Source organism: Hermetia illucens, chromosome 5 (genome assembly GCF_905115235.1).
Source record: "Hermetia illucens chromosome 5, iHerIll2.2.curated.20191125, whole genome shotgun sequence".
Lineage (NCBI taxonomy): Eukaryota > Metazoa > Arthropoda > Insecta > Diptera > Stratiomyidae > Hermetia > Hermetia illucens.
In genome coordinates, this window is record NC_051853.1 from 10,654,113 (window position 1) to 10,681,887 (window position 27,775).

At 43.5% G+C, this 27,775-nt stretch overlaps 1 protein-coding gene across 6 annotated transcripts; it reads left to right on the top strand.

Annotated features, from left to right (window-relative positions):
• The first annotated feature begins 3,906 nt into the window (after window positions 1–3,906).
• LOC119657277 lies at window positions 3,907–27,775 on the top strand. Of its 6 annotated transcripts, none has more exons than XM_038064118.1 (6): window positions 3,907–4,099; window positions 19,677–19,842; window positions 19,970–20,096; window positions 25,840–25,983; window positions 26,050–27,285; window positions 27,441–27,775. In XM_038064118.1, exons 2-6 carry the CDS (start codon window positions 19,693–19,695, stop codon window positions 27,590–27,592), a joined length of 1,809 nt encoding a protein of 602 aa, XP_037920046.1. In that variant the 5' UTR covers window positions 3,907–4,099; window positions 19,677–19,692; the 3' UTR covers window positions 27,593–27,775. The 6 variants fall into 6 exon arrangements, with proteins under 6 accessions (XP_037920046.1, XP_037920049.1, XP_037920047.1 ...); XM_038064121.1 differs by lacking the exon at window positions 3,907–4,099 and adding an exon at window positions 4,273–4,385; XM_038064119.1 differs by lacking the exon at window positions 3,907–4,099 and adding an exon at window positions 12,534–12,644.

Consider the following 27,775-nt stretch of genomic DNA (forward strand, 5'->3'; position numbering starts at 1 on the left):
AACTCACCAATTAAGTGACAATGTCAGCCGCATTAGATGGTCTCAGAAAGGAGACCCTTTGTTGGAACTCAAGAAATCGTGTAACCGGCGGCAAAATTTTGTGATAAATCGGAAAGTCGTTAGGACAGGAAGCTGACATAAGGGCTAGGTGGTCGGAGATCAGTATTATCTTCAACGATATGAATGACATCACCACGAATGAGGTGGTTTGCGATGCTTTGGAGAAGCTATTCGACCTCATCAGACTGCAAGAAAGCCTACGGGGAAACATAGATCGCCATCATCAGTGGATGCAGCACTCAAACTGTTAGATGCAGGGAGAGTGAAAATAGGCTATATTATGTGATGATCTAGGTGGCATTGAAGCGATGAGTTAGATGTCTTGGCTTCAGTCATATGCGACGGCATGTCTCAGCCCAAAATAAAACGACAAAGCAACCCAGGAGATGCGAAGTGGCCATATCAGTGAGTACTGTGGAGTAGACCCAAATTGTTTACTGCGCAAACGAAAGGAGGGTGCCTATCACCGGTATGTTGTAGGCAGCAGTAGGCGTCCAGAAAGACAGAAATCGCAGATGAGGTTGATATAATTGAACCCCAACGACTGCCAGGCGGCGCAGAACCTACTATCGCAAACCATCGTGAGAACAACATCAATGTGGCCACAATTAGTGAGCTATATCGAAATCACGGTGATGGCATTTGAATCAAAGATCAAACGAGCCAAGCAAGTCCCATGGAGCAGACGAAGGAAGGCTTCATCGGAGCGAAGGTGTTTTAATGCGTGGGCTCTTACTTTGCAAGTTAGTGAGGACTATACTCATAGTGACCACCAGGCAATCTGCATGAAAAGGAAGGACCAATCGAGCTTGGAACGGTCAGAGTCAAGTCACAAAAAACACCTGATAGATGACGGAAGCATGCGGTGGGAAGCATGCCCAGAAAGCGACTGTTCTCCAGTAGACAACCCTACTATTGGTGGTCGTTGCTCCACCAGTAGTGTGCGGGCCACTTGTTTCCGGGCAAGGAGGGCAGAATCTTATGGGGAAACCCGATAGCGACAATGGAGAGGAGACGCATAGGCAACTGCTTGGTCACTTAGAAGAAATTACATGAAGGGGTGAAAAGAACTGTTTCAAACAAATCGATCATGTTGATATAAACCAATGAGGTGACGCCTACATGGTAGTAATGAAAACGCTGCAAAGATCGCCTCAAGTGACCTGCCCGCGCCGCTTGAAAGAGATTGTTACCACTTTATTTCCTCACAATGAAAGCAGCGCAAGGTTAACGGCTGCGCAGGACAACACCTCAATACCTCCAGTAACGGCGGAGGAACTGCCCATAAGTTGGTCCAGCCACCTGGATACCCAGCATCATATCGCCCGAAATGCCTGTTGGATACAATGGGGAAGATGATGGAGAGTGTCAACAGAAACCTACCCATCATCGAAATCAGTAGTGACTAGTCGCTAAAATTGGTCCGACGGAGGATGGAGTAAGCATAGTTACGAATGTGGCAAAATGTGCAGTGGTTTCTGTCAGCTGCTATGCCGTGTTGGTATTGAATAGGAAACGCATTCGAACCGGATTAAAGGGCGTTTACTGACATAGGTGTCCCCGGGTATTTCACGAGTCTGGTCGGGAATTACCTCTCAGGGTGAACTCTCTGGTACGGAACGGATGTATGCCCTAGAGAGTACATTGTCTTAGCGGGAGTACCACTGGGATCGGTACTGGGTCTCCCGTTGTGGAATGTCATATATAATGGGGTGTTTGCTCCACGCATCCCAGAGGAGAATACGATTGACGTTGAACTTTTTGGTTCTCCTCAGTGTTTGAATGAAGATAGTTTTTTGATTAGGGACAACCCTGTTTTCAGATATCGATATTTCAGGAGCCAGTTCCACTATTCCTCCGTGCTTGCTGCAATCTAAATGAATCTTGGCCACAATTTTAATGCCAGAGGATGTAGAGGTGGAAACAGTCTGATCTTGATGGACGAGAAAACGGAAGCGGTCCTAATAACAAATTGTAGAAAGAAGAAAACTGCGAAAGTGGAAGTCGGTCGGCCGTCTCAAAGGTGGCTGTCAAATTCCTGCGGGTGGTAATTGGTGCCAAGTTTTAGGGAGCACTTAGAATATGCATGTTACAAGGCAACCAGTGCTACCTCGTCACTTGTAAAAATGTAGCTTAATATTGGCGGACAGAAACACTGCCAGAGATAGCTTCTAGTCTGCACAACAAATATAAAGTCGCTATAAAAGGAGCAGTCGAATTCTTTGTAGCGTATTAAGAGCACTGTGGTACATGCCAATGTCCATCGATACCTGCGAGTACTATCAATTAAAGAAGAGACCAGTGAAACGTATAGAAAATCCTACGGTGGAACTTTGTAACCACGTGATTGATCATTATGTTTTGACAAAATATTCTTCAGATTTCGCTTCAAACGAAGTTTGACGGGCGTTTTTATCTCACACTTGCTTTATCCTTTCTAAGGTCTTGTGCGAAACAAAGCTTATTAAAATCCATTCAATATCTGTTTTTCCCTGAAAGGTGGAAAGCTATGAAGGTTACCACTGTGGCTCTTACCCACTAAAACGACCCTCTTTTCCTTCTATTCTCCCTAAACTTCACGCCGCGGAGCTGAGTCAGAATTTATTCCGCGCTCGTGCTGACGTTCGTGTTCGTCGTTCATACCTCCATCCAAGATTGGTTTCTTCCTACCAAAGTTTCTTCTGGATTGCTGTACCTTTTCGACTTCAGCCTATACGTTTGGCGTTTGACTTTTAACATGATTGTTTTGTAGGCGCCATTGCAGGGGTTTAGTGTCAGCTTCTTTGCACAGTAGCTTAGATTGTTCACTTTTCCTTTTTATGGTTTCTTCTGCGCCTTTTTGCATTGTTCATGTCGGAACGGCTTCTGTTTCGCTGACTGCGTCCTCTGGCCTTGAAATAGACCTTTTGGCATTCCTCTATCTTAGAGTTCAATCAAAAGTCTGGTACTCGTTTCTGGGATACAAAACAGCTTGCGTTACTTAACTTTTCGCAGATCTGTTTTCTTCTCAAACTTATTGGCTGCCTGCCTTACAAATGTCTTCTGAGGCAATTTATTCTGGGTAAAGACTCAATTAAGAAAAAAATAATTCATCAGACGCTGCTTCACCTCTGCTTTAGGAGCAGCATGACCGATAGATGATTACGGACTGACACTTCTTCAATTCTAAACCAAAAGTGATTTCTGTTTCACTAGGTTGGACCTGAAGTAGGTTGCGTTTCGTTTTCAATATTCCTATCTTGTGTTTGTGAATCTATATAAGGAAGCGAATAATATCTAGGAATCACTTTTGGTGATGCTGTTGCAGGGCAAAGGTGAAGCAGCGTCTGATGAGGTGCTTTTGCCTTGGACGAACCCGTGGTGTTGGAGTTTGGGTTGACCAACATTGTCAGCAAAATTTTCTTTCGGTAGTAATACTTTTATTGTAATTTTCATTGCTTCCTCGCTTCCCTTTATTAGTGACTAAAATTGGTTTAATTTTTTATTAGCGTTTGAATTCTACCCATAACAATGAGCTTCGAATTTATGAAGAGCTTTCAATTTATTTTTTCAACGCGTGTATGTATAAATTGCATAATTAATTGGGAAGCTTTTCTAATTAATTATTTGGTGTTCATCGAATAATTGAACCATTTATTGACACAAATTGAAAATTCACTGCTGCACGCTTCTGAACAGCAATTTCTCAGGGGAATCGCCTTGGCAACTGCACAGACAAATTAAGATAATTTCAAAAAAATTATTAACATGAATTTTCTAACCCCAAGAGTAAACTATTTGTCGGAGCTAATATTCTAAAATATTCATTTATTCAGAAAAACTAAGTCGACCTTGTCTGTTGATTTTTGATTTACGGAGCACGTGGTGTGCAGCGGAGTCAAATTTTGTATTCTTGACGTCAGTTTCTCCCAGAGGTTCACCCCCGCTTTGTTTGCGTTCTTGTAGCCTTATTTACCCGTGTTTGTTGTCTGCTTGGGGTGCAGTGTCAGAAAATGAGTTATCACGCTAGTAGGACATGGAAACCAGAATACAATGCCCGGTAAGTAGTAAAGGCCCCCCGGAATTTTATTTTTGAAATATGACATAAATCTAGGCTTGTCAGAAGGTTTGGCTTTGGATGTGAGGATTACTGTGTTATCTTTACTATCTTTAATTCAGATACTTTATACAAATTTATTCTTCCTAACATTTCGGTGATTAAACCGTCAAAAGTGGATAGAGTCGTTCCATTATATCAAATAATGGAGCTTAGTCGAAATGTGAATTACTGAGAATAAGCCGTGGGAAAAACGCTGCATTCGAAGTTTTGGATTATCTTATCGAAGGTATGTTACATGTCGCTCGAATCGGATCGGAGGCACTTTCAAATTTTCGTTGTGTTGTGCTCATCTTATGTCCTTCTGCTATGTGATTTTTGAATTAACGAGTGTGATGTTATGCTGCGCTACCACCATAATGCTGACTTGGGTCGTTTAGGATTTACCAGAAGTTACCAGATCTCTGGCTTTCTGGATGTACTCTTCGAACCCCGTGATCACCAGTTGCCTCGGCTTTCCTATATAAAGGTACTTTTAGCTGGTGAGGAGACATAAGGTACAGCAAATCCATTTGTTATATTAAAACAAAGTGGTATGGGGGCATTGTCAAAAGGTACTGTATTCACCAGTCTTTGGATTAAGAACCGTGGCTTGTTCGGAAAGTCGTTGGCTTATACTTCCGACATGTCGACCTTTTCCATGCCAACAGAAGTGCTACACATCCCTCCTGCATGAGGATTTGAAAAGATCACCAGGCAATCTTAGGTAATGATTTATGTGATAACGACATCACAACGGTCAAACTAACCATAAAAATTCAGCAGGGAGATAAGGAAATTCTTTGAAGCTCTGCTTATTTCCCCTACCATGAGGACGAAGCTCCCAGTGAATGTTCCAATCCAATCTATCTAGTGTACCATGAGTGAAGGTTTGGAGGTAAGAGTAGCATGTGATGTTAACGGCTGCCGTGATTGTTTGGGGAAGTTCAAAATCAACACGAAAGGAGCGAGACTATTAGGGTATCTGGTAGGAACCGAACTGGAGATCCTCAACTTATTATATAATAATGAATCAACTAGCTTCAATGCGGTCGGGCGAGAGGTCACCGACATCACGATGGCATCCCCTGACGTGGTGGATCTCATCTGAGAGTAGCGAGTATCGAACCATAATGCGCTAATTATGTCGTGATGACTGAGTTAGCGGAAAAAAACGAAAAGATACTTTAATCGAATACGATCAACTAAACTGTATCTTAAGATCGAAAATGAAAATGTCTTTATTAAATTTAGACTTACAATGGGTACTGAGGTAATTTGATTTCTAATTGAATACCCACTGAGAACTAATTGAGTACTCAGTGATCTATAACTAAACTGACTCAAAATACTGGGCGAAAAGTAATGCATATGGACCTTACTTAATGCAATTTTTGTGCTGCCTCCGTTTCTGAGATTTGATAACTACAGGCGTTATGGTTTAGTAATGGGCATGTATCCACCTCCAGCCCCTCCATTTCGGAATCCGCAAAAGACTGATTATACGACGTGTAAAGTAGAACTAATCGTTCAAGTTACGATTTCTGGGAGAGGCATCAAATTCATTAATATAAGGTTGCCATTAATCCCACGCCAACCACACCTTCGCGTCACTGTTCGCGGTTACCTGAAGTACGCTTCAGCTCATTCCACTAATTCCTGGAACGTCCGCACTCTTTCACTGCTGTTCGGCGCCTCAATGCTCTTGGGAGGACTCAACCGTTGGCCATCTTGGGAGAGCGGATTCCACTGCACTGAAAGCGATCAAGCAGGTAAAGCTTGACTACTACGAAAATTTCTTTATCATCATCATCAACGGCGCAATAACCGGTATCCGGTCTGAACCTGCATTGATAAAGAACTCCAGACACCCCGGTTTTGCACCGAGGTCCACCAATTCGTTATCCCTAAAAGCTGTCTGATGGACCTATACCACTATACCATCGCTCCATCTCAGGCAGGGTCTGCCTCGCCTTCTTTTTCTACCATAGATATTGCCCTTATAGACTTTTCGGGCTGGATCATCCTCATCCACACGGTGAATGTGTCACAAAGTTGTAGTCTCCTTCATTGTTTTCGTTTGACCAGTGCGATTCGATGCTGTTGGTTCTTTTGGATTTGGCACTGGCGTGGCTACCATGTACTTCGTCTTGTCTTCATTAATGTGCAGCCGGAGATCTCGCGCTGCCTGGTCGATCTGGATGACGGTAGACTGTATATCTCGGGTTGCTGTTACCATAATGTCAATATCGTCAGCGTAGGCCAGTAGTTGGTAGGACCTGAAGAGGATGATACCTCTCGCAATTACATCGGCATCGCAAATCACTATATTTAGGGCCTGGTTAAAGAGGACGGATGATAGGGGATCCACTTGTCTTAAACTGTTGTTGATGTTCAATGGTCTCGAGCGTGATCTGCTGCTATTACCTGGCCTCGCACATTGGCCAAGGTTAGCCTAGTCAGTCTTATCAATTTCGTTGGGATACCGAATTCTCTTTAGTTTTATCCTGGCTATGCTATCAGAGAACAAGACTGGGCGAGCTTGCAACATATGCTATCATGGGCGGTGCGCTCCTGGCGACTTATGGTTTTTAAGCCGGTTGATTGCACGGACTGCTTCTTTTATGCTTTTCGGTGGTAGCATTTGTCCATTGTTTTCAGTTGCTGGGACCTCTAACTTGGCGATATTTTGCCTGTTGACCAGTTCATCAAAATATTCAATACATCGCTCCAATATTCCCATTCTGTCGAAAATCAAATTTCCCTCTTTGTCTCGGCAGGATGTTCATCGAGGTGTATAAAGCTTCATCTTGCTGACTTGTTAAGTCCTTGAGGGTTTAACATGAGCACCTGTCTTGCGACTTAATACCACGGTCTTCTTAAGACATGGATTGATTTTGTGACCACAATCAGAGCCCCGCTGAGACAAACAACAACGATAGCAGTCTATACGAAGTGCATGGCTTAGTATTCATACTGGTGGATGCAAGACATATCTAAATCTCTACCGAACTAAGGAGTACGGCTCCCGTGTTGAAACGCAACACCACGCCGAGGCGCGAAGATCTCTTCTCGCTTGAGCATAACCACAGCTGCATGAAATTCCCACTAGGGGGTCTACTGCAAATAACCTCACATACAACAGGAGTTCACCCGAAGTATGAGAGTCCAGGAGCTATCCTGGTTCCCATGGTATCAGTATACCCCTGGTAAGGTTTTGCCAATTTGCCACACACACAGATGAGTCCCCGTGCAGACTTGGGTCTGATCGCCCTAATTAGGCCTTTGGAGCATTCGCCTACTGCATCACGGCCTGCAAATCAAAGTGAGTACAGCGTCTCCCGGTGCCACCACTATTGAGGTTCTCATCGGCCACTTGATTTTGGTCTGGCCGACAGGGTTGCCAACCCGTCTTCCTCACCGCCACCTCTGAGCACCCTGCTGACTTGTTGGTAAAACTTGCCTTCAGTATTCACTCTCACCTGATTGTCAGAAGGGATTGTAGGTGGTGTCGTAATTCGAGCTCGGAGCACTATGACGAGTCTATATTGGCCATCCTATATGTTCTTACATTCATCAAGGCTGAAAAGTGGCGGTATTCGATCAGCACGTAGTTAATTTGGTTGAATGTGGTCCCGTTTGGAGAGGTCCACTTATGTTTGTGGACCACTTTCCACGCGAACCAGGTACTTCCAACAACCGACGTATCGTCTGAATACGGGCGCAGTCCTTTCTTGATTGTTGAAATCTCCAAGTGTGATTCCGATATCATCCTTGGGAAAGATTTCTAGAGTCAGCTCAACTACATTGTAGAAGGTATTGTTCTCCGCCTCTGCAGTCTCCTCTTTGGGGCGTGAACGTTTACTAGGCTTATATTTCTAAATTTGTCTCGCAAGCGCAGAGTGCATAGCCTTTCGCTTATATTTTCAAAGCCGATAACAACAGGTTTAATTTTTTGGCTGACTAAGAAACCTATTCCGAGCACATGGTTTACTAGATGGCCTCTATAATATATAGTGTAGTGGCTTTTCTCGAGGAAATCGGTCCCTGTCCAGGGCATTTCTTGCAACGCAGTTACATCAGCCCTATATTGGGACAGGGTATCGGCTAGCTGCTGAGTAGCACTCGGGTTCGTCGTTGTGTTGTTCGTCCAGCCCGAGACTCCTTCCGTGGTTTTGAAACTTTGGTTTTCAGTGTAGGGTTGTTAACCTTACCCAACCCCCATCCAGCAGGATCAGTTGGTACAATTTGTTTCGTGTTAAGGCGCGGTAGACTTGCCTTCATCCATTCCCATAAATTATTAATAAATTAATTTTGTTTGTCTAGTATTTCTTGGCGTCATTGTTTGTTTTTCTGGAATTTATGAGAATGTTGATAAGACTTCTCCAGAGATTAAGCTATCCGATAAAGGTGCTTTCTTGTCTGTCGGTGGCATACTTATAGAGATATTAGACATCCATAATTACATCACCGGTGATTTTAAAAGTTCCCATAGACGGTGTCAAGGAGACCAATCCATACAGTCACTTGTCCTTAAATTCGGCCTTACAAGTTGTTTCGGCTTATGTTTTTCGCAAACGCCCACTAAAAAGATTATTGATATTGTGGACGCTGACCCCCAGCATTTATCATACAAAAAAACTGATAAATTATTTCTTTGGCGAACGCATTGGAGCTTCTGATATTCATGCGTTTTTCAGGTTCGTATTTTAATTATCAAAGTGGGACAAAGACTTTTTTGCAATATTTGCGCATTTCTTGATAGCGAAGTAGCCATACAAAATGGACACACTGGATTTTGGTGAGGTAAGATGGTGAAATTTTAGAAGCACTCCCCTCATGCGTCACAATAATATACCTAGTGATAACATTATGACTATATTCGGTAATTTAATTAGTAACGTGTGCTCAGGGGAATAATTATGCCGCTTCCCCAGACTTCGTGATGAGCGTTGGCATCGCAATCGAGGAGAAGTGGTAATGCCCTCTTCTCACAATACTTCACAGTTTTGCGACCTGTTCCGGTGGACCCCGGATTTCGTCTCCTGGGAAGTATCCCGATGCCACAACTGCCTCTCGAGTGCTCCTCCCGGCTTCCAATGAGACTTGGATAGCCACAATGTCCCCGGAAAAGAACTCTGAAAGACATATATAGTTTAAATTAAGACGAATTAAGAATTATGCAAGCTCTTGGTTTTTCACAAGAGGAGTCCCAAATTACCTGCATGCTTCCTCCTTGCAGACCACGTATCTGCCCCCGGTACACCCAGGGCTCCTGAGCCACCACTATTCCAATGTTCTCCTTGGAACTTGCTTTTGCAATTACGGCAGATGCAGCTTTCGCATGGTGGAGGTTTATCTGGACTATCTTAGTGCCGGCTATTGGCTCCGTTATTATTTGGAGCTCTTCTTCCCAGCTGGAGTATCACCCTCCTCATCCGACATGGCGCTTTCCTGCGCGTCGCTGTCCACCTTGAGCCCTAGGAGTCCTAGCCCTAGGTCGTTCAACTTTTGCTCCTCACTGGGCAGCAGGTCTACTTCCCTGGTTGATCCAGTCCTTTTCGCCTCTTTGATTTTCGAGACTTCTTTGGGAACATCGGCAAGCTTTTCACCCGGTGTCTCCTCCGAGATGTCTTTGCAAAATCGATAGTTGATGTGGAAACTCCGATGTTTGATTGCTCCCAGGGATCGGTCATCTACTCCGATCGTGAGGAGTTTACCCTTTCCCTCCACCTTACTTTATCTTTATTCTGAGCGATTAGGAGGCCCATAAGATCTTCCCTTTCTATTGTCGCGGGTTTTGGGAGAAAACTTTCACCATGTGTGCTTCTCGTATATCATCCCCAGCACATGTTGACTGTTCAGTCCAGTCAGGCTGGAATTTAGGAACTATGGTCCTTATCTACTTTGCGGTGTCTTCCGTCGCGCAGTCCACCAGTATAAGTCCTGGTCGAAAGCGTATCCCGAAGAACACAAGTTTCGCAGTCCACCCCTTGTACATCTGCCTGACGACAAGGTCTTCGATGGTTTCCTGCTCCTCACAAGTGAGTATTTGCTCAGGAAACAGTTTTGGCAGTATGACCAGTCGAATGCCCTTGACTGCACTAGTATAGCTAATGGCGGGCGACCTGCTTCCTGCCTTCACTCCTAACCTACCCGGCTTTTCTCCTCCCGTGGGTTCAGGTTTGGGTTTTTTGGGAGCATTCCCTTCATGCGGGTTAATCTTTGCTGCTCTCCGCGTTCTCGGCTCCAGTAGAGATGGCTTAGGTCTATCCTGAGCCTTCTTCAGGGCCTCTTCCGGTTTCGGGCCTTCCTTAAGATAGAAGTACCCTTTAGCACCTGCGCCACTGAGACCTGCCTCTTTCTTGATGTCTGATATATTTATCTCAAGCGTGCTTTTGCTGGTCCCCGCTTTTTGAGCAGTGGTGTTTGTTGGTTGTTGTCCACGCAGTATACCAATGTTAACCTCGGATCCACTGCTTGACGTCCCAACTTTTCCCTTCTTGTGCTCCCGTCTGATTATCCAGTTTTTGTGCAGAACGGGACTATGCTTTGCTGGTTTTCATTTTCTTTTCTTTGTTGCTTGTAGTCATTTGATTCCCACGAGTATTGGAGTTAGGAGGTCCGCCGTGCCAAAGCCCCTCGTAGCACGGTAAGGTCTATCTTACTCACTGAGGCGACCAGGTATCAGTGAGGCTCCGTTCGAATACAGTTATTTACCCCCGACTGCAAACTATCCAAAGGGCACGGTTCGCATGACACTTTGGATTGGGGGAGGTGTTTTTCAACTCCCCAGTCTAGATCCGTAGCGTTTTGTTAATAGTAAGGACACCTCGTACAGGGTGTGGCTATCATCACTCACTAACGGTCTTGGTAGACGAGAGGCTTGGCCCCTAAAAAGCCACGCATCGCCCCACAGGAGAAACAGCTCATCCTCAGAGAGAGATAGGTTGGCCTCAGGGAGTTATCTTCCGCGTCAGTCTATCCTGCAGTGCACTGTTTGACCCCTTCTAATTCCTTAGTTTAATATATACAAATTATTTGCTTACCTAATATAATTTCTTATCACCCTTTTACGTGAGGGTTTTTCTCACACAAATTTTTGTTTAAATTCCACATTTAGTATCTTTAACAATATCTGTAAGTTATTCGTACAAGTGAAATTTGATATGCAGTCTGTCTGCAGGTAATTTCTAAGTTTTTACTGGTGCGTTAGGCGACGCAAGTTTATAAGTAGTTTTTGATGTATGTTTATTATAATTTTGGTAGCAAGGAATTTGTTGTTTAATCTGGGAATCACCTTATCTACGGGTTTGTGAAGTGTGCTTTAAGGTTTTGTATAGGATTATTGCGGTGGGTTTTGTAAATTTATTTCATGTATTCTACACGTTGCTTCTCAAGGTAGAGGTAATGCAGCGCCTGTTGACCAAGTGTGAGGCGCATAAACTATGAATAGATAGTTTTGATAAGGTCTTGCTTTAACCGGCTTCAAGGGATTTCGGTAGTTTTACTACTTGTGCTATGCAGAAGGGGCAGTGACTAGTGAGTCGTTCCACAACGGCCTCGCAGGAAGGAATCTATTTAATTCTTTGCAAATTCCGACGTTAGGTTTTTCGTGCATATGGATTTAAATTGCGGAGATAATGACAATCAGATGAACGTGTACGGAAATATTTTATCTTTTATTCAATTTTGATTGTGTGACGTATGCATGATTGGTCGACAGCTCGATTTCGAGTTAATTCTTTCATTGTGTTTCGATTGGAAAGATATAAATCAAATCATTGGATTATTAAATTTTCCCACAATGATTATTTATTGTTATTTTGTTCTGAACCAACATGTACATATATCACATCGTCGTAAATCACCACCTTCATAGTGACTTATCTCGGTGATATTATACTGCCTTTAATTACCACCTCGCATGATCTCGAATCCCATATATGAGTGAACCTCGCTAAATGTTTACTACGAACAAATATCTACATTCATGTGTACCGTACCAACATTCATATGAATAAATATGTATTTCCAGATAAGAATAATTTGTTGCATTCGGCGCCACTTTGTCTCACTGGGCTTTGCAATCTATATTACTTGTTTCCAGAGGTGATGCCTATTGCAAGTTAATTATAGATTGATGAATGCCACGCCTGCTGGAAATTATTATAATCAATTGCACTGGGCAGGAGCAGCGACAATTTTATCAGATCCTATCCATATTCATATTCATGATTCGGTAATTAATCGGAATCTGAATCTTCCATTGACAGTCAAGGTGTCTCGGTATCTTATCGTACAAATATTATGGTATATTTATACATTTATGTATGTACATGTGGAGAATTTTCTTAGGGAAAAACACGAAAAATTTGTAGATTGTATTTACAGATTAGTTTAGTTTAGTATATCGGACCGTTTGGAATAAAAAAAATTCAAGTTAGTCTAATATAAAAGGTCGTGGATGTGTAAGATACTCGTAAAAAGATTGAAGTAGTGAAATCATGTAAGTGGTGAAATTAATTAGAATTCGGTACTTATAAAGCAGTTTAGAGGCTTTCTGGTAAATCAAAATTCTACAAATTCATTTGTTGTAGACTGATCTGCTGATAACTTAGAGGTGAAATCCGTCCTTGAGCCAATTTAATTTTATTTAAAAGAACATCACATCACATCACATCACATTACACCATACTTTTGAAGTAAATGACATTGTCTGGGTTCAAAACCTTGGAGGGAAGGGCATATCAGAAAGTCAAGGATTCGATATGAAATGATAAGTTACATATGTAGGTAGACATGCACTTCGTGCGACCCTTTTCGTTTCTATTTTTGGACCAACGATCAGTGGCTTGTGTACTTTATCACTTAACACCAGCGCCGGAAGATTCATTCAACCTCAAAACGTTTCCCTCGCATTATAGATATTATAAAGTGTAAATCAATTTATTTTCAGACGATAAGATCTTGTTATTGGATTTTAATCTTTTTTTCCAATTCGGAGACGAAATATATTTTATTTGGACCACCCCCTTGTTAGGTGATAGTCGATCACGCGTGAGGAAAGTGGCTAGGTGAGCAAATATAATTCCAGTCAATTCGGGAAATCTTTGATTAGTAATGCGTATCTATTCGCATGCGACTCGTGGAGCCTTAGCACAATAATGCCTTAATGAGTCTATGGTTCGTATCTAATCATATTTTGATAAGAACCATTTATTTTTGACGTGATAGTATTCCGCATCACGTCATGTTTTTAGCTTGACTAGAAAGAACTACTAGGTTGGTGAATGGAGATCAAATTGGCATATACCATATATTGTACTTCCATATGAGTGGGTAAACATCACAGTAAATAGGACGCCATGCAGTAAACACGTGGTCTCACTGTGGCTTTAGCTAACATAACTGCTAATAAAGATAAGTTTTTCGACTTTGTAGCCAACAGGCCGATTTTAATATTTATCAAATATATTTTTTTTTCTGAAAACAAAGCTTCAATAAAAGATAACTCTTTTACAGATTTATTTTTAATATGTCAATTCTAAGATAGTTTAAAGATAATAATTCTGTGCATTTTGCTGGAGGTAGTTTAAAATTTGCCAGTGAGTCTGACGGTTGTGTCGGTAATCAACCCTGACAAGTAAGGTTTAAGCCTTCTGTCTATATTAATCCTTTAGTAATTGAACTTAATTCAGATAGGTAATTTCCTTTTACGCCTTGCTCTGTGATGTTTTTTTAATGTAGTGATAAATATTGAACAAGTGAGAGAGTAGGTGCGTCCCAGAAGTAAAACTTCCATCCCTACTATCATTTATAATCTATGAAAAAGAAGGGTTGGCTCACAAATCGGAAAAACCTTAATTCTGTGATAATTGAAGTGTGTGTTAGTCAATCTTTAATGGTTCAGAAAAAATTGAAGGAGAGTTTTCCATAAAATGTGTCTTACTATTTTCATACAGTGTTTCGGGAACCAGCTCCTCCCTTCTTTCTTTTGTTAATCTCCATCTTTTTCTGAAACTCGAGATTGATGAGTTCCCAGTCAACGCAAATATTGTTATAATTGTATCTCTGTTGTGATCTCCTCACCAAGCGTTTCATTGTTACTTGATAATCTGAATAAAGTTGGAAAATCTTTATTTTTTCTTATTGCTGAGGATAAGTTTCGTAGGTGTCCAGCTTCTTCTTGTTGATTGTGGCTTTGGTCATTGCTAGATTTACCAAAGTCAACACAACGTGTTTAGTCACTGCAGACCTCTATGTATGCTAGTTGTAACTCATTTTTGCGTATTAAGATTTTTCAGTGTGTTTCATAACATACTTTGGATCCATCTCTTTGGTTTGTCCTGCATATATCCTGCTGTAATCTAGACTGAGTTACCCCGTGTATTTCACTTTTTTCCCACCTATTACCTCCGGTTATTAGTGGGTTGCAGTCTTGTCTTCAATTAGAAGTTTCTAGTGATTATGACTCTCTGAAACCCTCGGTTTTTTAGTAGGCTTTCAACGTCTTTTGACACCTGTGAATGAGTGACTGTTATCCATTTATTTTGCCCCTTTAAAAAATATGAAGTCCTGAAGAGTTTTCATTCTGTTTCTAGGTCAAGAGTTAATATAAATAGAGCCTTCTATCTACAGAATAAAAAAATAATCTAAAAGAAACTTATCTATCATAATTACACAGGTCTTATCTCTCTTGACTGGATGGTCGGTTGTGTAGGGGAAACCCCGTATAGTACGAAAATTCTTACTTTAAGAATGTGCGGGGAAAAAATGCTTATACTCAATAGTGAAGGTAGCCAGGGAATCTCTCTTTCATCATCGTCATCAATGGCGCAACACCTGGTATCCGGTCTAGGCCTGCCTTAGACCAGGACATCCCAGCTTTGCCTAGAGGTCCATCTGAGGCAGGGTCTGCTTTGTCTTCTTTTTCTTATATAGATATTGCCCTTATAGACTTTCCGGGCTTAATCATCCTCACCTATACGGATTAGGTGACCCGCCCACCGCAACCTCTTGAACCGGATTTTATTTACAAACAGACCGTCATGGTGTCGCTCATAGATTTCGTCGTCATATAGGCTATGGAATCGGTCATCTTCATGTAGGAGCCAAAACTGCACACTATTGGCATAAATTCAACTTCTGAAAAGCCAACTTTGACGGTCTAAGCTCAGCCCTAGCTTCAATCAACTGGGATCATATGTTGTCAGCCTATACGTGTGATCAAGCTCCTGGCACCTTTTATAATATCCTGTCTGATCTCCTCTCTACTTACATCCCTTCTTCTCTTACTTGTTTTCGTTCCTACCTAACCTGGTTCACCACGGAGATCCTTACTAAGATCCGCCTGAAACGTGCTCTGTGGAAGAAGTTTCGGATTTCCAAAAGTGACACCGACCTGGCTCATTTGAAGGTTATGCGCTCCATTGTGAAGTCGATGTTTAAAATAGCGCAAGGCCGCCCTTGCCCGCGGTAACTAGAAACAATTTCGGTCCCATCCTCGCCATTCACGTAATTCCACCCAACCTTTCTCTTCTTCTTCAGGCTGTTCCGAATCTCTTGCCATTCCTCTCATCACGCCTTCCTTAATTGAGTTCCTCATTGGCAATCTTTACATGTCGTACCTTACCCCCATAGGATTCTTAACCTCTTCCTTGTAACTATAAACAACACACGACTGGCTGACGGCACATTTCGGTCACCTTATTGTGAAAGAACAACATGGCTTCGTGGAACACCGATCTATTGGTACAAACCTTTTTGTTCTTTACCAACTGCGGAGCCTTCATCAACCTAAGGGGAGAGGAGAAAGGGAACTGTTAGTTCAATTAATCCCCTGCCATCCGGCCCCCACTCGATTGCAAAACACTCAATCAGGATATCGTGTCTTTCCAATCCTATACAGGTAAGGCTGAAAACCTCTATAAGACCTGGGTAAAGAAATAGTCAGTCTCACCATGGTTTCAATTCAGCCACACATTTAAGTTGTCATTTAGCCGCGCAGTTCATCTGCCTCTAGTATCATTTTGCAAAAACAGTTGCCACTCATCTAGGGTACGTTGGCGTTCTTCACAGCAGCCACCACTTTTGACTTTTCTTCCTTGCGCTTGAATATAGCTTCACGTTCCTTAGCAAGAAACGCTACGGGGATAATTCCCGCGATTCTCTTCACGGCCAGTTCAGAGACAGTGCAGTAGGCAGGTGCCATTCCCAAAGCTCCCCGTCTCTGTATTTTTGCAAAACACTTAGGATATACCTCCTTGACAAGGGCGTCCGCCCATACAATGCAGTTCATCTGTTCGGCCTTAAGTCAATGGTGTTTCTGCAAGGTCCCGATTTTTCAGGTTACTAATTTGTAACCGAGTCCTCACGGGTCCCCATTCATCTCGTCGACCAAGTCCTGCCAGTAGCGAGCTTTGCTTCTGCGCTGCGTTTTCTCCTTTTGGCTGATCTGTTCCCTGTGATTATGGTACATGCCTCCTTCTGGTCGTTTGGTCATGCGGCGGAGTTTGCGATACTCTTTCCGAAGCTCTGCAATTTCCGCCGTCTACCAATGCAATAATATTTGCCACGTTTCGATGCCTTCTGGGTATGGAAGCTCCGCAGGCCGTCGTTATTAGGTCCATAACTGAATTTACAGCATTGTTAGTGTCATCACCCCCAGCAATAGCTTCAATCGCGGCTTCACTTGTTCCAAGAGTTTTGACAAACTTCCCAATGTTCACCTTCGTGACGTTCCGCCCACAGAAAGAGCTTCGGGGTGGTGCAGACCGAGAGGTTGTGTCAACCACTTCGATAACAATATATTCGTAGTAGCTGCCGAAAAGTCTTCTAGAACTCGCCACCCGTCTACCAGCGACACCAGTTATTCCGGTGCGAATGTTACGTCGGGAATGCTTCCCTCGCAGCGTGGGCGCCGGAACATTGGGGTGGATCTGCTGTTTAAAACTCCAAGTTCTCTTCTCGCCGCCATTTTGAGAATTCGTTTTCCTCTGGAGTTTAGGAGAGGCATGTCCCATTTAAGCGCCCTCCAGAGCATCATGCCTGCGTCAAAACTTCGGCATCGCCTCGTTCGGCGTTAAATAGACACTGAAAAATGTTACCTCCAAACACCGAACCCAGACAAAGTCGCCGCCTCCCCCCCCTCAATTCTGGGTAAGAACCCTAAGTTGGGTGCTGTCCCGAACCCAGATGGCAGCGGTATCTGATATTTTGGTGTGCCATGAAGCTAGGCTCCTATTTCGGTACTGCTCACTGGTGAGCATTAGATCAGCTTTGGTCTTTGTGCATACTTATCTGTAGGATGTGAACCTTTCCAACGGTCTCACCAGACGCGCCACGACCCCTGCAAATAACGCAACTCTCCTTTTGGCTGCAAGTATTCGTCTGATGTCTTGCCTGACCACATCTGCAGCTTGTGGTCCTTCTGTCAGGTCCCGGTGGGTTGCAGACGTGTGCCCGTAATCTAAATATCTGTAACATTTTGTTGGGGCGGGCCGAATTCGTATCCCACCCCTATCCCCTCTTAAGAAACTTTCTCGCGTATTGCCCCACAAATTCCACCACAGCATGTTTTTGACTCTGGGAGTTCTCTGAGGTGTTGACGTTAGAGATGCCATCCATATTTACCGGGGGTATTATGCATTCGTTGAGCTGTAGTCCGGTTTGCCTTCTGTTATTGTCATGGTGCGGAAACAGAGTGACAATAATCACTTTCCATTACCACCCTGTACGCCCTACCCCAAGGGTTTATATCGGTATGATCGCAGAACTGAACTGTTTTAAACAGGTCGTTTTACTCCTCCGCATAGCTTCTTTTAAGCGGACAAGCAGCTCTCTGTGTATCTCCTTTCGACCGTCGCTGCTGAGCTTCCTCCGCTGGTAAAGCTTCCTTGCTCGGAAACATGCTGCACTTGTAGTTGCAGTTGAGTTGCCTACTGGTGAGCAGTCGCCTTCTGGGCATAGCAGCATCGCATGTTTCTACCACCCATCGGATATTTTGGGTGGCCTTTTCTCTGGCCGCACCAAACAAGGATAATATGTTGGGTGTCATGCCCGCAGAAAACGTCTCCTCTCAAAAGCTTTCATCCGTCCAACTGAACAAAGCACCCCACCCTCCTCTACTAGCTAAAGCGTCGCTCACGTATTTCAGGTCCATTATAGGTCTTGGTCTCTTCCCTTAAAAGTATATGAGGTCCTGACATTCGTGAGTATCATATTTAGCTCCGCGAATGTTTCGAGTGGGACACGTCCTCTCAAATTGGTTGTTCGGCTGAACCACTCAAGGGGCTGCGCTTTCAAATAACCCGCTATGATTTGCAGCTCATGTCCTCTTACGTTCAGAGCGCGCTCAGCATCTGCTCACATACGGAAAATGTAGCACTGGGTTGATCATAGCAACTATATATGTGGATTCTTTTCACTTTCTGCTCTGACGAATCCATCCTTCGGGTCCTCGTTTGGTCTTTGAACCAAATGCCATCACCTTGATTCCTATATGGCTCGCTGATTATAGCCACATCGATTTTTTTCTTGTAGATGGTTTGAGAAAGTAGGTCCTCCGTCGACTGGAAGTGATTGAGGTTAATTTGTATGAACCTCATCTGGGATTTGCTTTGGGGGCTCTTTTTTATTCAGGGCAACTGCTGCCTCTGCCTGTGCCGAGGGTCCATACCCTCCTGCTCTTTGCATAGAAAGCAATTTGGATCAAATGCACGGTCCTTGCTGCTGTAGCCTTCCGCTCGGTATCTCGAGCATTGTTTCAACCTGTGATTTGAACGGATCGTAATGTATCCGAAGCTAACGCATCTCAATCATCGGTTCAGCGCCGCTTGCTTCCTGAAGCGACACATAATCCAACCTACTCTTACTCTCTCCTTTCTGGGACCACTAATATGGTTGCCACTGTCACTTAAATTGGTGAGTTGAGTCTGCTTTTACTCTTTTGAGAATGCTATCGTCTGACCCTTCACTGCGTTTGGAGATAATGATAACCTCCGTATCTCTTATCTTGGTCCGATCTTTGTACTTTGGAGGTGCCACCTTTCTCCAGGACTCCACATCTTCCTTCAGAGATCCCATGTGCCCAACTACGCAAATTCTAAGCTTAAAAGAGCCTGACTCAGTCTCGCTTGTCATAGGCGCCTTGGCTGGTGTCAACATCCTTGATAAATCTGTAGTCCTTCTCGACATGGCTTAGGGGTTTTCGAGTAATTCATTTTCTATCTCTCTTGAGGTAGGCCGTGGTGATATATATTTAACCGATCTGCAATATCTTGGTTCACGGTGGCTGCTTCACCTTCTTCGACGTTTATTGGCTTATTGAACATTCGCGGTATATGTTGTACCGAGTTTCTCCTAGACTTATTGCCCAATATAGAAAAGAACCCGGTGAAGATTACCCGATGGCCGGGCCTATGAGTAATGGACTCATAGCATGTATGCTTCGAGGTTTGCTTGGTAGCTGAGCAAGTTCTTATTCCTTTTAATTTTGTCTAATTTAATAAATTTAATTTATTTATTTTCCCAATTTCAGTCAATCTCAATGAATAATGGAAACTAAACCTGCGAAAAATGGCGTTTGTCCTCCGGAAAAATCATGCAAAAAGAAACGAAGAGATAAAAGTGATTTAGGACCAAATTTTGTTGCACCAGATGGCGGCTGGGGATGGGCTGTCTGTTTTGCTGGTGGTCTTTCAACGGTGAGTTGAAAACAGTTGCCATCATTTATGAAATCACGAAAGTGGAAAATTAATTTTCAATACATTAAAACTTTTAACCGTCTTAGATATTTTTGCATAATCTACATTATCTTTTCTGTGATTCCAGCTTTCAATATTTCCTGTCATTCAACAATTCGGACTGATATATCGGGAACGTCTCATGGACTTGAATATTTCGAATTCCCAGATAACAACTTTAATAAATGCCAATAATGCATTGTCATCAGTTACAGGTAAGAAATAAGAAAAATAAAAGAAACTATTGGTGAATGAGGGAAACCTACCATTACTCGGCGATCTTGTTCCCGTCAAGAGAGACCGGATTGTTGTGTTTGCAACGGAAGGCCGTTCTCAGCTTGAGGCCTGCACCTATGTATCGGTGAGGATTGATGCCCCTCGGAGGCCGCTGCAACCAACAATGAGGGTCCCTATAAGGTTCTGGTGCGTGGGAAGCACGAGTTCAGTTTTGATGTCGGTCACAAGCCCAAGACAGTATCCTCAGAGAGGCTGAAGCCTTTTTTTCCGAGGGCAGACGGCACTGGACAGGAACGCTAATGTCGCGTACGTTTTGCGTTCGGTAGTCGGCAGTAGTCGAGCAGCCCGCCGCTGGTTCTCTCGCCGATATCCCTCGATATCAGCTGGAGGTGAAGTCCCAGAAGGTCCACGACTGAGAAACCTGAGTCTGAACCAACCAGAATTCTTCTCAAGATGTGGCCTATCGACTGAATTGTCCAAACAGCTCGTTCTTAATTTCGTATTGTGCTCCAGCCAGTATTTGTCTCAAGAAGATCCAAGTTAAAAAGAAAAAAAAGGTGCAATTCCTACAGAGAAGAAGGAGCTGCTAAAAGAAGTGTCTATAATGTCCTTCAGAAGTATTGCCTCAACCAGCAACGCACACTGATCAATGGTCGTGAGGCAACACTTGGAATGTATGGCTTAGGTCGCTTTTCAGAGATTTCGCAGCAGAAGGTAAACCGATGATGGCCAACTCCTTAAACTTGTATTTGGAGTCCGACTGCAGGCTCCGAAAAACTGTGCCATCCTTTTGGACCACCATCCTTCTGGACCATAGCGGATGCCGAAAAATCGACTGCTGGTTGGTGGTCTTGGAGATCCGAGACGAAACAGCATAAATGTCAAATGGGCACAGAGTCAAATCCTTCACCGTCATATATAATAGTTGCTGCAGCCCCTTAACTCTAGTCTTACCTCTACCTCATACAGTAACTACTAGCATTGATTGCGTTTTTGTTTCTTTGTACGTTTACCACACAAGGGGCACCGAAAGAGAGAGAAAAAAAACAGATTTTCAGATCAGTGCTCACTACTTGGCAGGGCCTAAGGGATATGGCAAATGAGGGTATTGTACTTTCCTGGTGTATCCGTTTAATATTGGGGTTCGGGCGGGGTTGTTCGGTACTTTTATATTTGGTCCGGATATTTCTGTCTTCCAATTGTAAGGTATGTCAGTGCAATATCATAAGACTCAGCGTTCCAATATGATCCACGTAGGGGCTCTCACCTCTCTTTGGGTTAAACACCGAAGTTCAAAAAGAAGAAGGAAAAATCTTGACTGACAGTTTGGTCCAGGGCAGAGGTGAGGCAGCGTCTGACGAGTTGCCTCTGACCTGGACGAAACCGTCATTCAAGATTTTTTCTTCTCCTTTTTGCATGATCTACCAAATTTTTTTCCATGGTTTCAACTGCCTTGGAGGAATTCGAGGAGGATTCGAAGAGAAGATAAGGGTGTAATCGACAAAAGTTTTTCCAAGTTCAATAGCGGAAATATGTTATGTTAACTCAAATGGCCGCAAAAGGGAGCGTTTGTAGTTAAAGCTATGATAGTTTTGTTGGTCTAACAAGCGCTTTTTCGGCTTCCGGATGAGGAGCATAGTGGCGCTGAGATTTTGGAACAACTTGGTTTTCGAAACAACCGTAAACCACCACCTGGATGTTGCTATGCAGCAATGAAGGAGAGTCAGCTGCTGGCACAGATCCAGAGGCTCGGTCGGCTAAGTATGACGGAGCGAACTGCTGGCACTGGAAACTATCCTATCCAAGTTTACTTTGCATTTATTTGGAGGTGAAACGGAAGGCAGCTATAGGCTTGATATCATCGGTACATGATCGGAAAGGTGTCCAATCATACTTCCATTTGGAAAAAAAGAGAATGGTAAACAAGAAGCCACGGGTATCTGGAGATTGCAGACTTAACTTTTCACCGATGGAATTGTCAGAAAGACGGATCGAGTTCAGTGGTGTTCCTTGGAGGTGCGATTGCCTCACCGACCTATCGGATAAGCGACGACCATGTTTCCGGCGGAGAAATCTGCAACTTTACTAAGCTCCTGCCCTCTTCTCCATGATTAAATTGGTTAGGTTGCGTCATTCGAATCTGTCTAGACAGGCAAGCAACATTATCACCATTAAATAGCAGCACCGTATCAGTTGGTGTGAAAATGTAACCAGTTGCTGTTAAAACTTGACTGGCTGAACGAAGCTTTCCTGATGTGGAGGTTAAAGCACTCGAACATTGTTGGTAATGAGGATAGGACGAGAGTCAGGCCGCAGCAGAATGGAGAGGGGTAGGTGAACATGTTTACGTTTTGAAGACGGGAGACATCCTAATAGGGCTTGGAGAGTGGTCTCGCTATATATGACCAATGTGAGGAAGAGGAGAAGATGCCTTGCGTTACATATTTCTAGTTTCCTCAGAATTCAGAAAAAATGGCTTCGGAAAAGTTCTTTTCAACGAAAAATTTGCCCACTGTTTTCCTCTGCAAGACGTTCTCAGATGCATTGGCCGGCGATCACCACAGACGGGAGACCGTTGACAACGCGATTTTAGGGCATTGCGCAATGGGCCCAACAAAGGGCCTGAGTGCTAGGAAGTATAGCTCTCCCGCCAAAGCAATCTAACCCCCATTTTCCCGTTCTTTATTCCACTCGGGACCGTCGCAAAGCATTACTTCTCGTGGAAGTCTGCGCTTTAAGCAGCCAGGCCTTCCGCTCTTTGTCTCCTCCTTGCGCACTCTGCTTCTCTAAGTTCGACCTGTATCCTTTTGATTGCGGAATTCACTACGCACCAGTTTGTTGTTGTGCCGTTGAGGACGATGGCGATCTGAGAGCTGATGCTGATCTTAAGAGTCTTCTAGGCTCCTCCTCTCTCATCATCTGTTCAGCAAAATCGTGTATAGCGAAGCATGACCTGCTCCAGGTCCTCAGATGTGCAGCTACATTCAAGACAAAAAGGGTGGATCATGCAACCTGAATTGGTGCAGATACTTCCTGAGTCAGGTGGTAGCCAATCTCGGCGTATCGTCGTTGAATTCACTCCTCAATACGGGCAATCAGGGTGTGGTTCCAGCGATCCCTATGCAAGTCATCCCGCCTTTGTTGCTACTTTCCCAGCGATTCCCGTCTTGCTTTTCGGTATTCTGCATCCTTTTCAGGTAGATTCAACCTCCTTTTCTCGTACAGACCCCGTGTCTCACTTGCAAAAATGTCAGCCAGGATTATTCCCACAATGAAATACTTGCCTCGCCTGAGATTGCGTTGAAGGCGCTGCACACCCTTAACACCACTATGCGGTAAGTCAGGTTTACTCTCCCCCGATTGTCTTCATATGCTAATGCTTCCTCTCAGACCGGTAACGTGTATAACTGGGAAATCTGCGGCTATATCTTGAACCTCCAATGTTAGGCATCATTCGCGCTAAGGATACGCTGATATCTGCTGTTTTCTCATAGGCATGGACCAGGTGCCCCTTGAAATTGATTATCATGTTAATCATCACCCCCAGGTATTTTATAACCGGCTTTTAAGTGATGATGTGTCCACGAATACGAATACTAATCGTATTTCTTTTCCTACGGTTGGTAATCAAGACCACCTCCGTTTTTGTTCCGCAAGGTTACACTTTAATAGAACTGATGGTTTCGCTAGCGTACATTTCAATACCATCCAGTTGTTTTGCGACGACAACCACCGCTAGATCATCTGCAAGGCATATTATCGTGGACCCCATTGAACATGACGTTCCACAGGAGAGGGCCCAATACTGAGCCTTGTGGTACTCCGGCTGTGATGGTGTACTGTTTAGGGTTCTCATGCGGATCGTACCAAAGGGTCCTTTTATTGAGGTAACTTTCGAGGAACTTAGTCAAATAACTAGGTACACCCGTTTGAGCCAATGAGCTTTATATCCACTCCCTGCTGGCTGAATTGAAGTCATTTTGAACGTCCGAAGTTATCATGGCACAACATTTATCAGAGGCTATCTCGACCCGCGCAAGCTTTAAAACTATTTCAATGTCTTCGATCGTTGAATGAGCGTGACGAAGACCAAACTGTCGCTCTTACATTCTATGATAGGGTCTATTGTAGATGACCCTTTCCAGCATCTTTTCTACTGTGTCTATAAGGAAAATCAGGCGGTATGATGATGGATGTCCCAGTTGCTTGGGTTGGGTTTCGGCAGCAAAGCTAGTTTTTGCCTCTTCCACCGAGCGGGGAAAACACTTTCTACCATGCATGCCTCAAATACGTTGATAAACCAGTCGGGTCTAATCTTAACAGCGAGTTTAAGGATTCTATTGGGAAAGACATCTCTTATCTTCTTCATACGAACCCTGTACGCTGTTCCAGAAGGGTTTTGATCTGCCCAGCGCAAAGTTCCTTCAACCGTTCTCACTTGCTGGTTCGTTTGGCATGTTTGAGCCTACCTCGAAGGTTCGCATATACTTCGCGTTTCTCGTCGAAGTCAGGTCTTCTAGATTATTGGCAGGTGTTTCTTGCTCGGAAGCATGCAGCTCGCAACACCGCGATTTAAAGTGATCTAACCTAACCCTTCATCAGCGTCTGATACATGACCAATACGCAGGATCGTAGAGAGAAGATTCAGGCTTGGGATGAAAATTATTCGGGCCTCAATTATCGTTTTAGATGTGTGCCTTTATTCCCGGTCCTACAGGGAATCTATGGAAAATGATCTCCTTATCCATTTCTCTCCTGGGACTTGAGGAACCTAATACCTCCTGTGGTCGGCGGTGATTATCACCACTCCCACATGTGGTCAAGCTTGACAGTGGCAATGTGCTTCTTCTCTAATATTAAATTGTTCCTGGAGAGTAAAGGAAGTTCCTTTTGTGCGGTTAATTCGACGAGAGTTTACTGGCTCATCTCTTCTCGCGGAAGAGTTTGATGGTTTTCTATTTTGGAGGACCTTGTACGCTCTTCAGGCTTCCTCTCTAACTGCAATCTGATTTGGGCAGCGTTAATAAGGATCAATCCCACGAGTGGACACCATATCTAACTATGACAATCCTCGTCATGAAGGGTGCTTCCTGGATAAGGGAGAGAAAGCTGCTGAAGCATGTTTGCGAACTTTTTCAAAATAAGACGCGGAGGAGCGTAGCAACTGTATGCACATACAAAGCTGCCTCGTCCAACTCCGTGTGGTTGGGTCGTCCGAAAGTCATGTTAAGGCTGCATCAGTCTCGCCAGTGTTCAATAGAAGCGCCTGCAGGGTTGAATCGGGAACTGATCCGTAAATGAAATCCTGAGCAACTCTTCAAAGGTTGAGCTCGAGTTAATTTCCTTTATCCCTTCCAGTTACCACCAAATGCAGTTCTGGGTATTTGTCGGTAGCAGCAATTATCTAAATCTTTCTTCCCTTCGCGTAACACTTACACTTTGTGGGAATAGGTCCTTTTCCCCTACGACTTCTGCATTAAACGGATCGATTTCAGCTATGAGCAGGACTGCAGAGGGTGAATAAGGGCCTCTCCATATTGTCAAAATATTACCTTATTTTGTCGAAGTCTTCATTCTGGGGTCCCTTCCCTCCTCCCCCTCAAAGGTGTAATTTGCAATGGAAAGTGTTAATTTCACTTGCAAGATTATGAATTTGCTTTAAGACATGTCAATTTTTCTTGGGAATCTTATACGCATTCATATTTTTTTCTTCAATTTCAGGCCTTTTGAATGGACCCCTTTTCAGAAGGTTTACTTTTAGGCAAGTAGGAATTGGTGCTGCCCTTCTCAACGTCTTGGGACTTTTCTGCGCAACACTGTCAAACTCGTTCCTATCATATTTCATCTCAATAGCAATATTATATGGTAAGTTAACGTGGGGTCATTTTTTAAAGTTTTTTTTCTCATTATTTTATTTCGACGTCTTTATAGGTGCTGGATTCGGACTGTTCGCCTCAGCGTCCTCGCTTGCGTTGAACACTTACTTCAAGGAAAAACGACGTTTCGCCGCGGGTTTCTCATGGACAATGACTTCTCTTGGACCGATTGTTATGCCATACGTGGTAACTGCTCTGCTTCGAGAATATGGAGTTCAAGGAACAGTACTCATTTTCACGGGGCTCGCGATGCATGCCGTTGCTGGTGCTATGATCTTCCAGCCGGTCCTTTGGCACACAAAGCCTCAAAAGCCAGACCCTGCACAAGTTGAAAAAGAGGAATATCTCTGCTCTTACTGTCGACTACGGAAGATGAAATCGTCAAGTTTGTTGGCTAGTCAGTACATTTACACTGAGGATGACAAGGACATGCCTGGATATGAAATTTTCGACCCTGCCACTCCAATGATGGCCAAGGCAAATGACGGGTGGTACTCCCCACCGAGCAGATGCAGTTCCAGGCTTTCGTTGACTTCTGGAAAATGGAAATCCACCCAGAATATACCCCGCAATAAATTTTCTAGTCCAAATTTCTCGAAACTGCAAGTGCCAGAGAATTCAGAGGAGCAAATGAGACACTACTTGCCCAACAATTTCAATAGAGAGAAAGAGGCCAGATTAGCCAGTGAGATCAAAGGACAGTTCGAGAAACCGAAGATGTGCACCTGCGATGAGGAGCGGAAACTCCTAGCCGCTGAACAAAAGGAAGAGGAGTGCGAGGAGAAAGATGAGAACTTGCCATTTTGGCGAAAAGTGGTTATCTTTTTCGATTTGGACTTACTAAGGGATTTTACTTATGTGAATCTCATGTTGGGCATCACCATTGCCAATTTCGCGGAAATCAACTTTTCAATCCTGACTCCTTTCATTTTGAGTGACTTTGGATTCGACAAGCCGCAAATAGCCTTGATGATGTCATTGTTGGCAAGCATGGATACAGGAATGAGGTTTATGATACCTTTTATTGCTGAAAAAATAGGTTGGGATAATCAGACATTCTTCTTGTTGGGTGTCCTGGGAATGGCTTGTGGAAGGATTGTTATTGCGCATTTTCACTCGTTGCAAATGATTTTGATTGCCGGAGCCTGGATTGGAATGTGCAAGGCTTTGAGGACAGTGTTTTTAGCACTGATCATACCAGGGTATGTCCCGCTTAATCGGCTACCAGCTGCATCAGGATTACAACTGTTGGTATCAGGGATGTTCACCTTGATGGCTGGACCACTAGTAGGTGAGGAGATGTGAGATTACCTAGTTACCTAGTTTGTTCGTTCTTTTCAAAATGAGACATGAATATTTTTTGAAACTTCTTGGCTTCCTTTTTTGACATAATATCCTTTTTGTCTGGATATGGATGGATACTTATGGAATTCTTACTATTTTCAGGTGTCATCCGTGATAAGACCAATTATGTTTTTACTTTGCACTGCCTCAATGTCCTGACGTTCACAACTGTGATATGTTGGACCGTTGGGGCAATAATCAACAGACGAAAGCGGAACAAGCAAAAAGCTCAGACTTCTCCTGAGGAGGAGTAAATTTTAGGTCAATATCAAATTATGTAAATAGCCAAGGAAACAACAGTATTTCCACCAATAGCCATCACCGTCTATCTGTAATACAGAACGCTTTTAATAGTTAGGATATTTAAATTTGTATTTATAAGGATGTAATGAGGATGTATATTTTTTAAAATAAAAGAGATTTGTGATAGATTAACA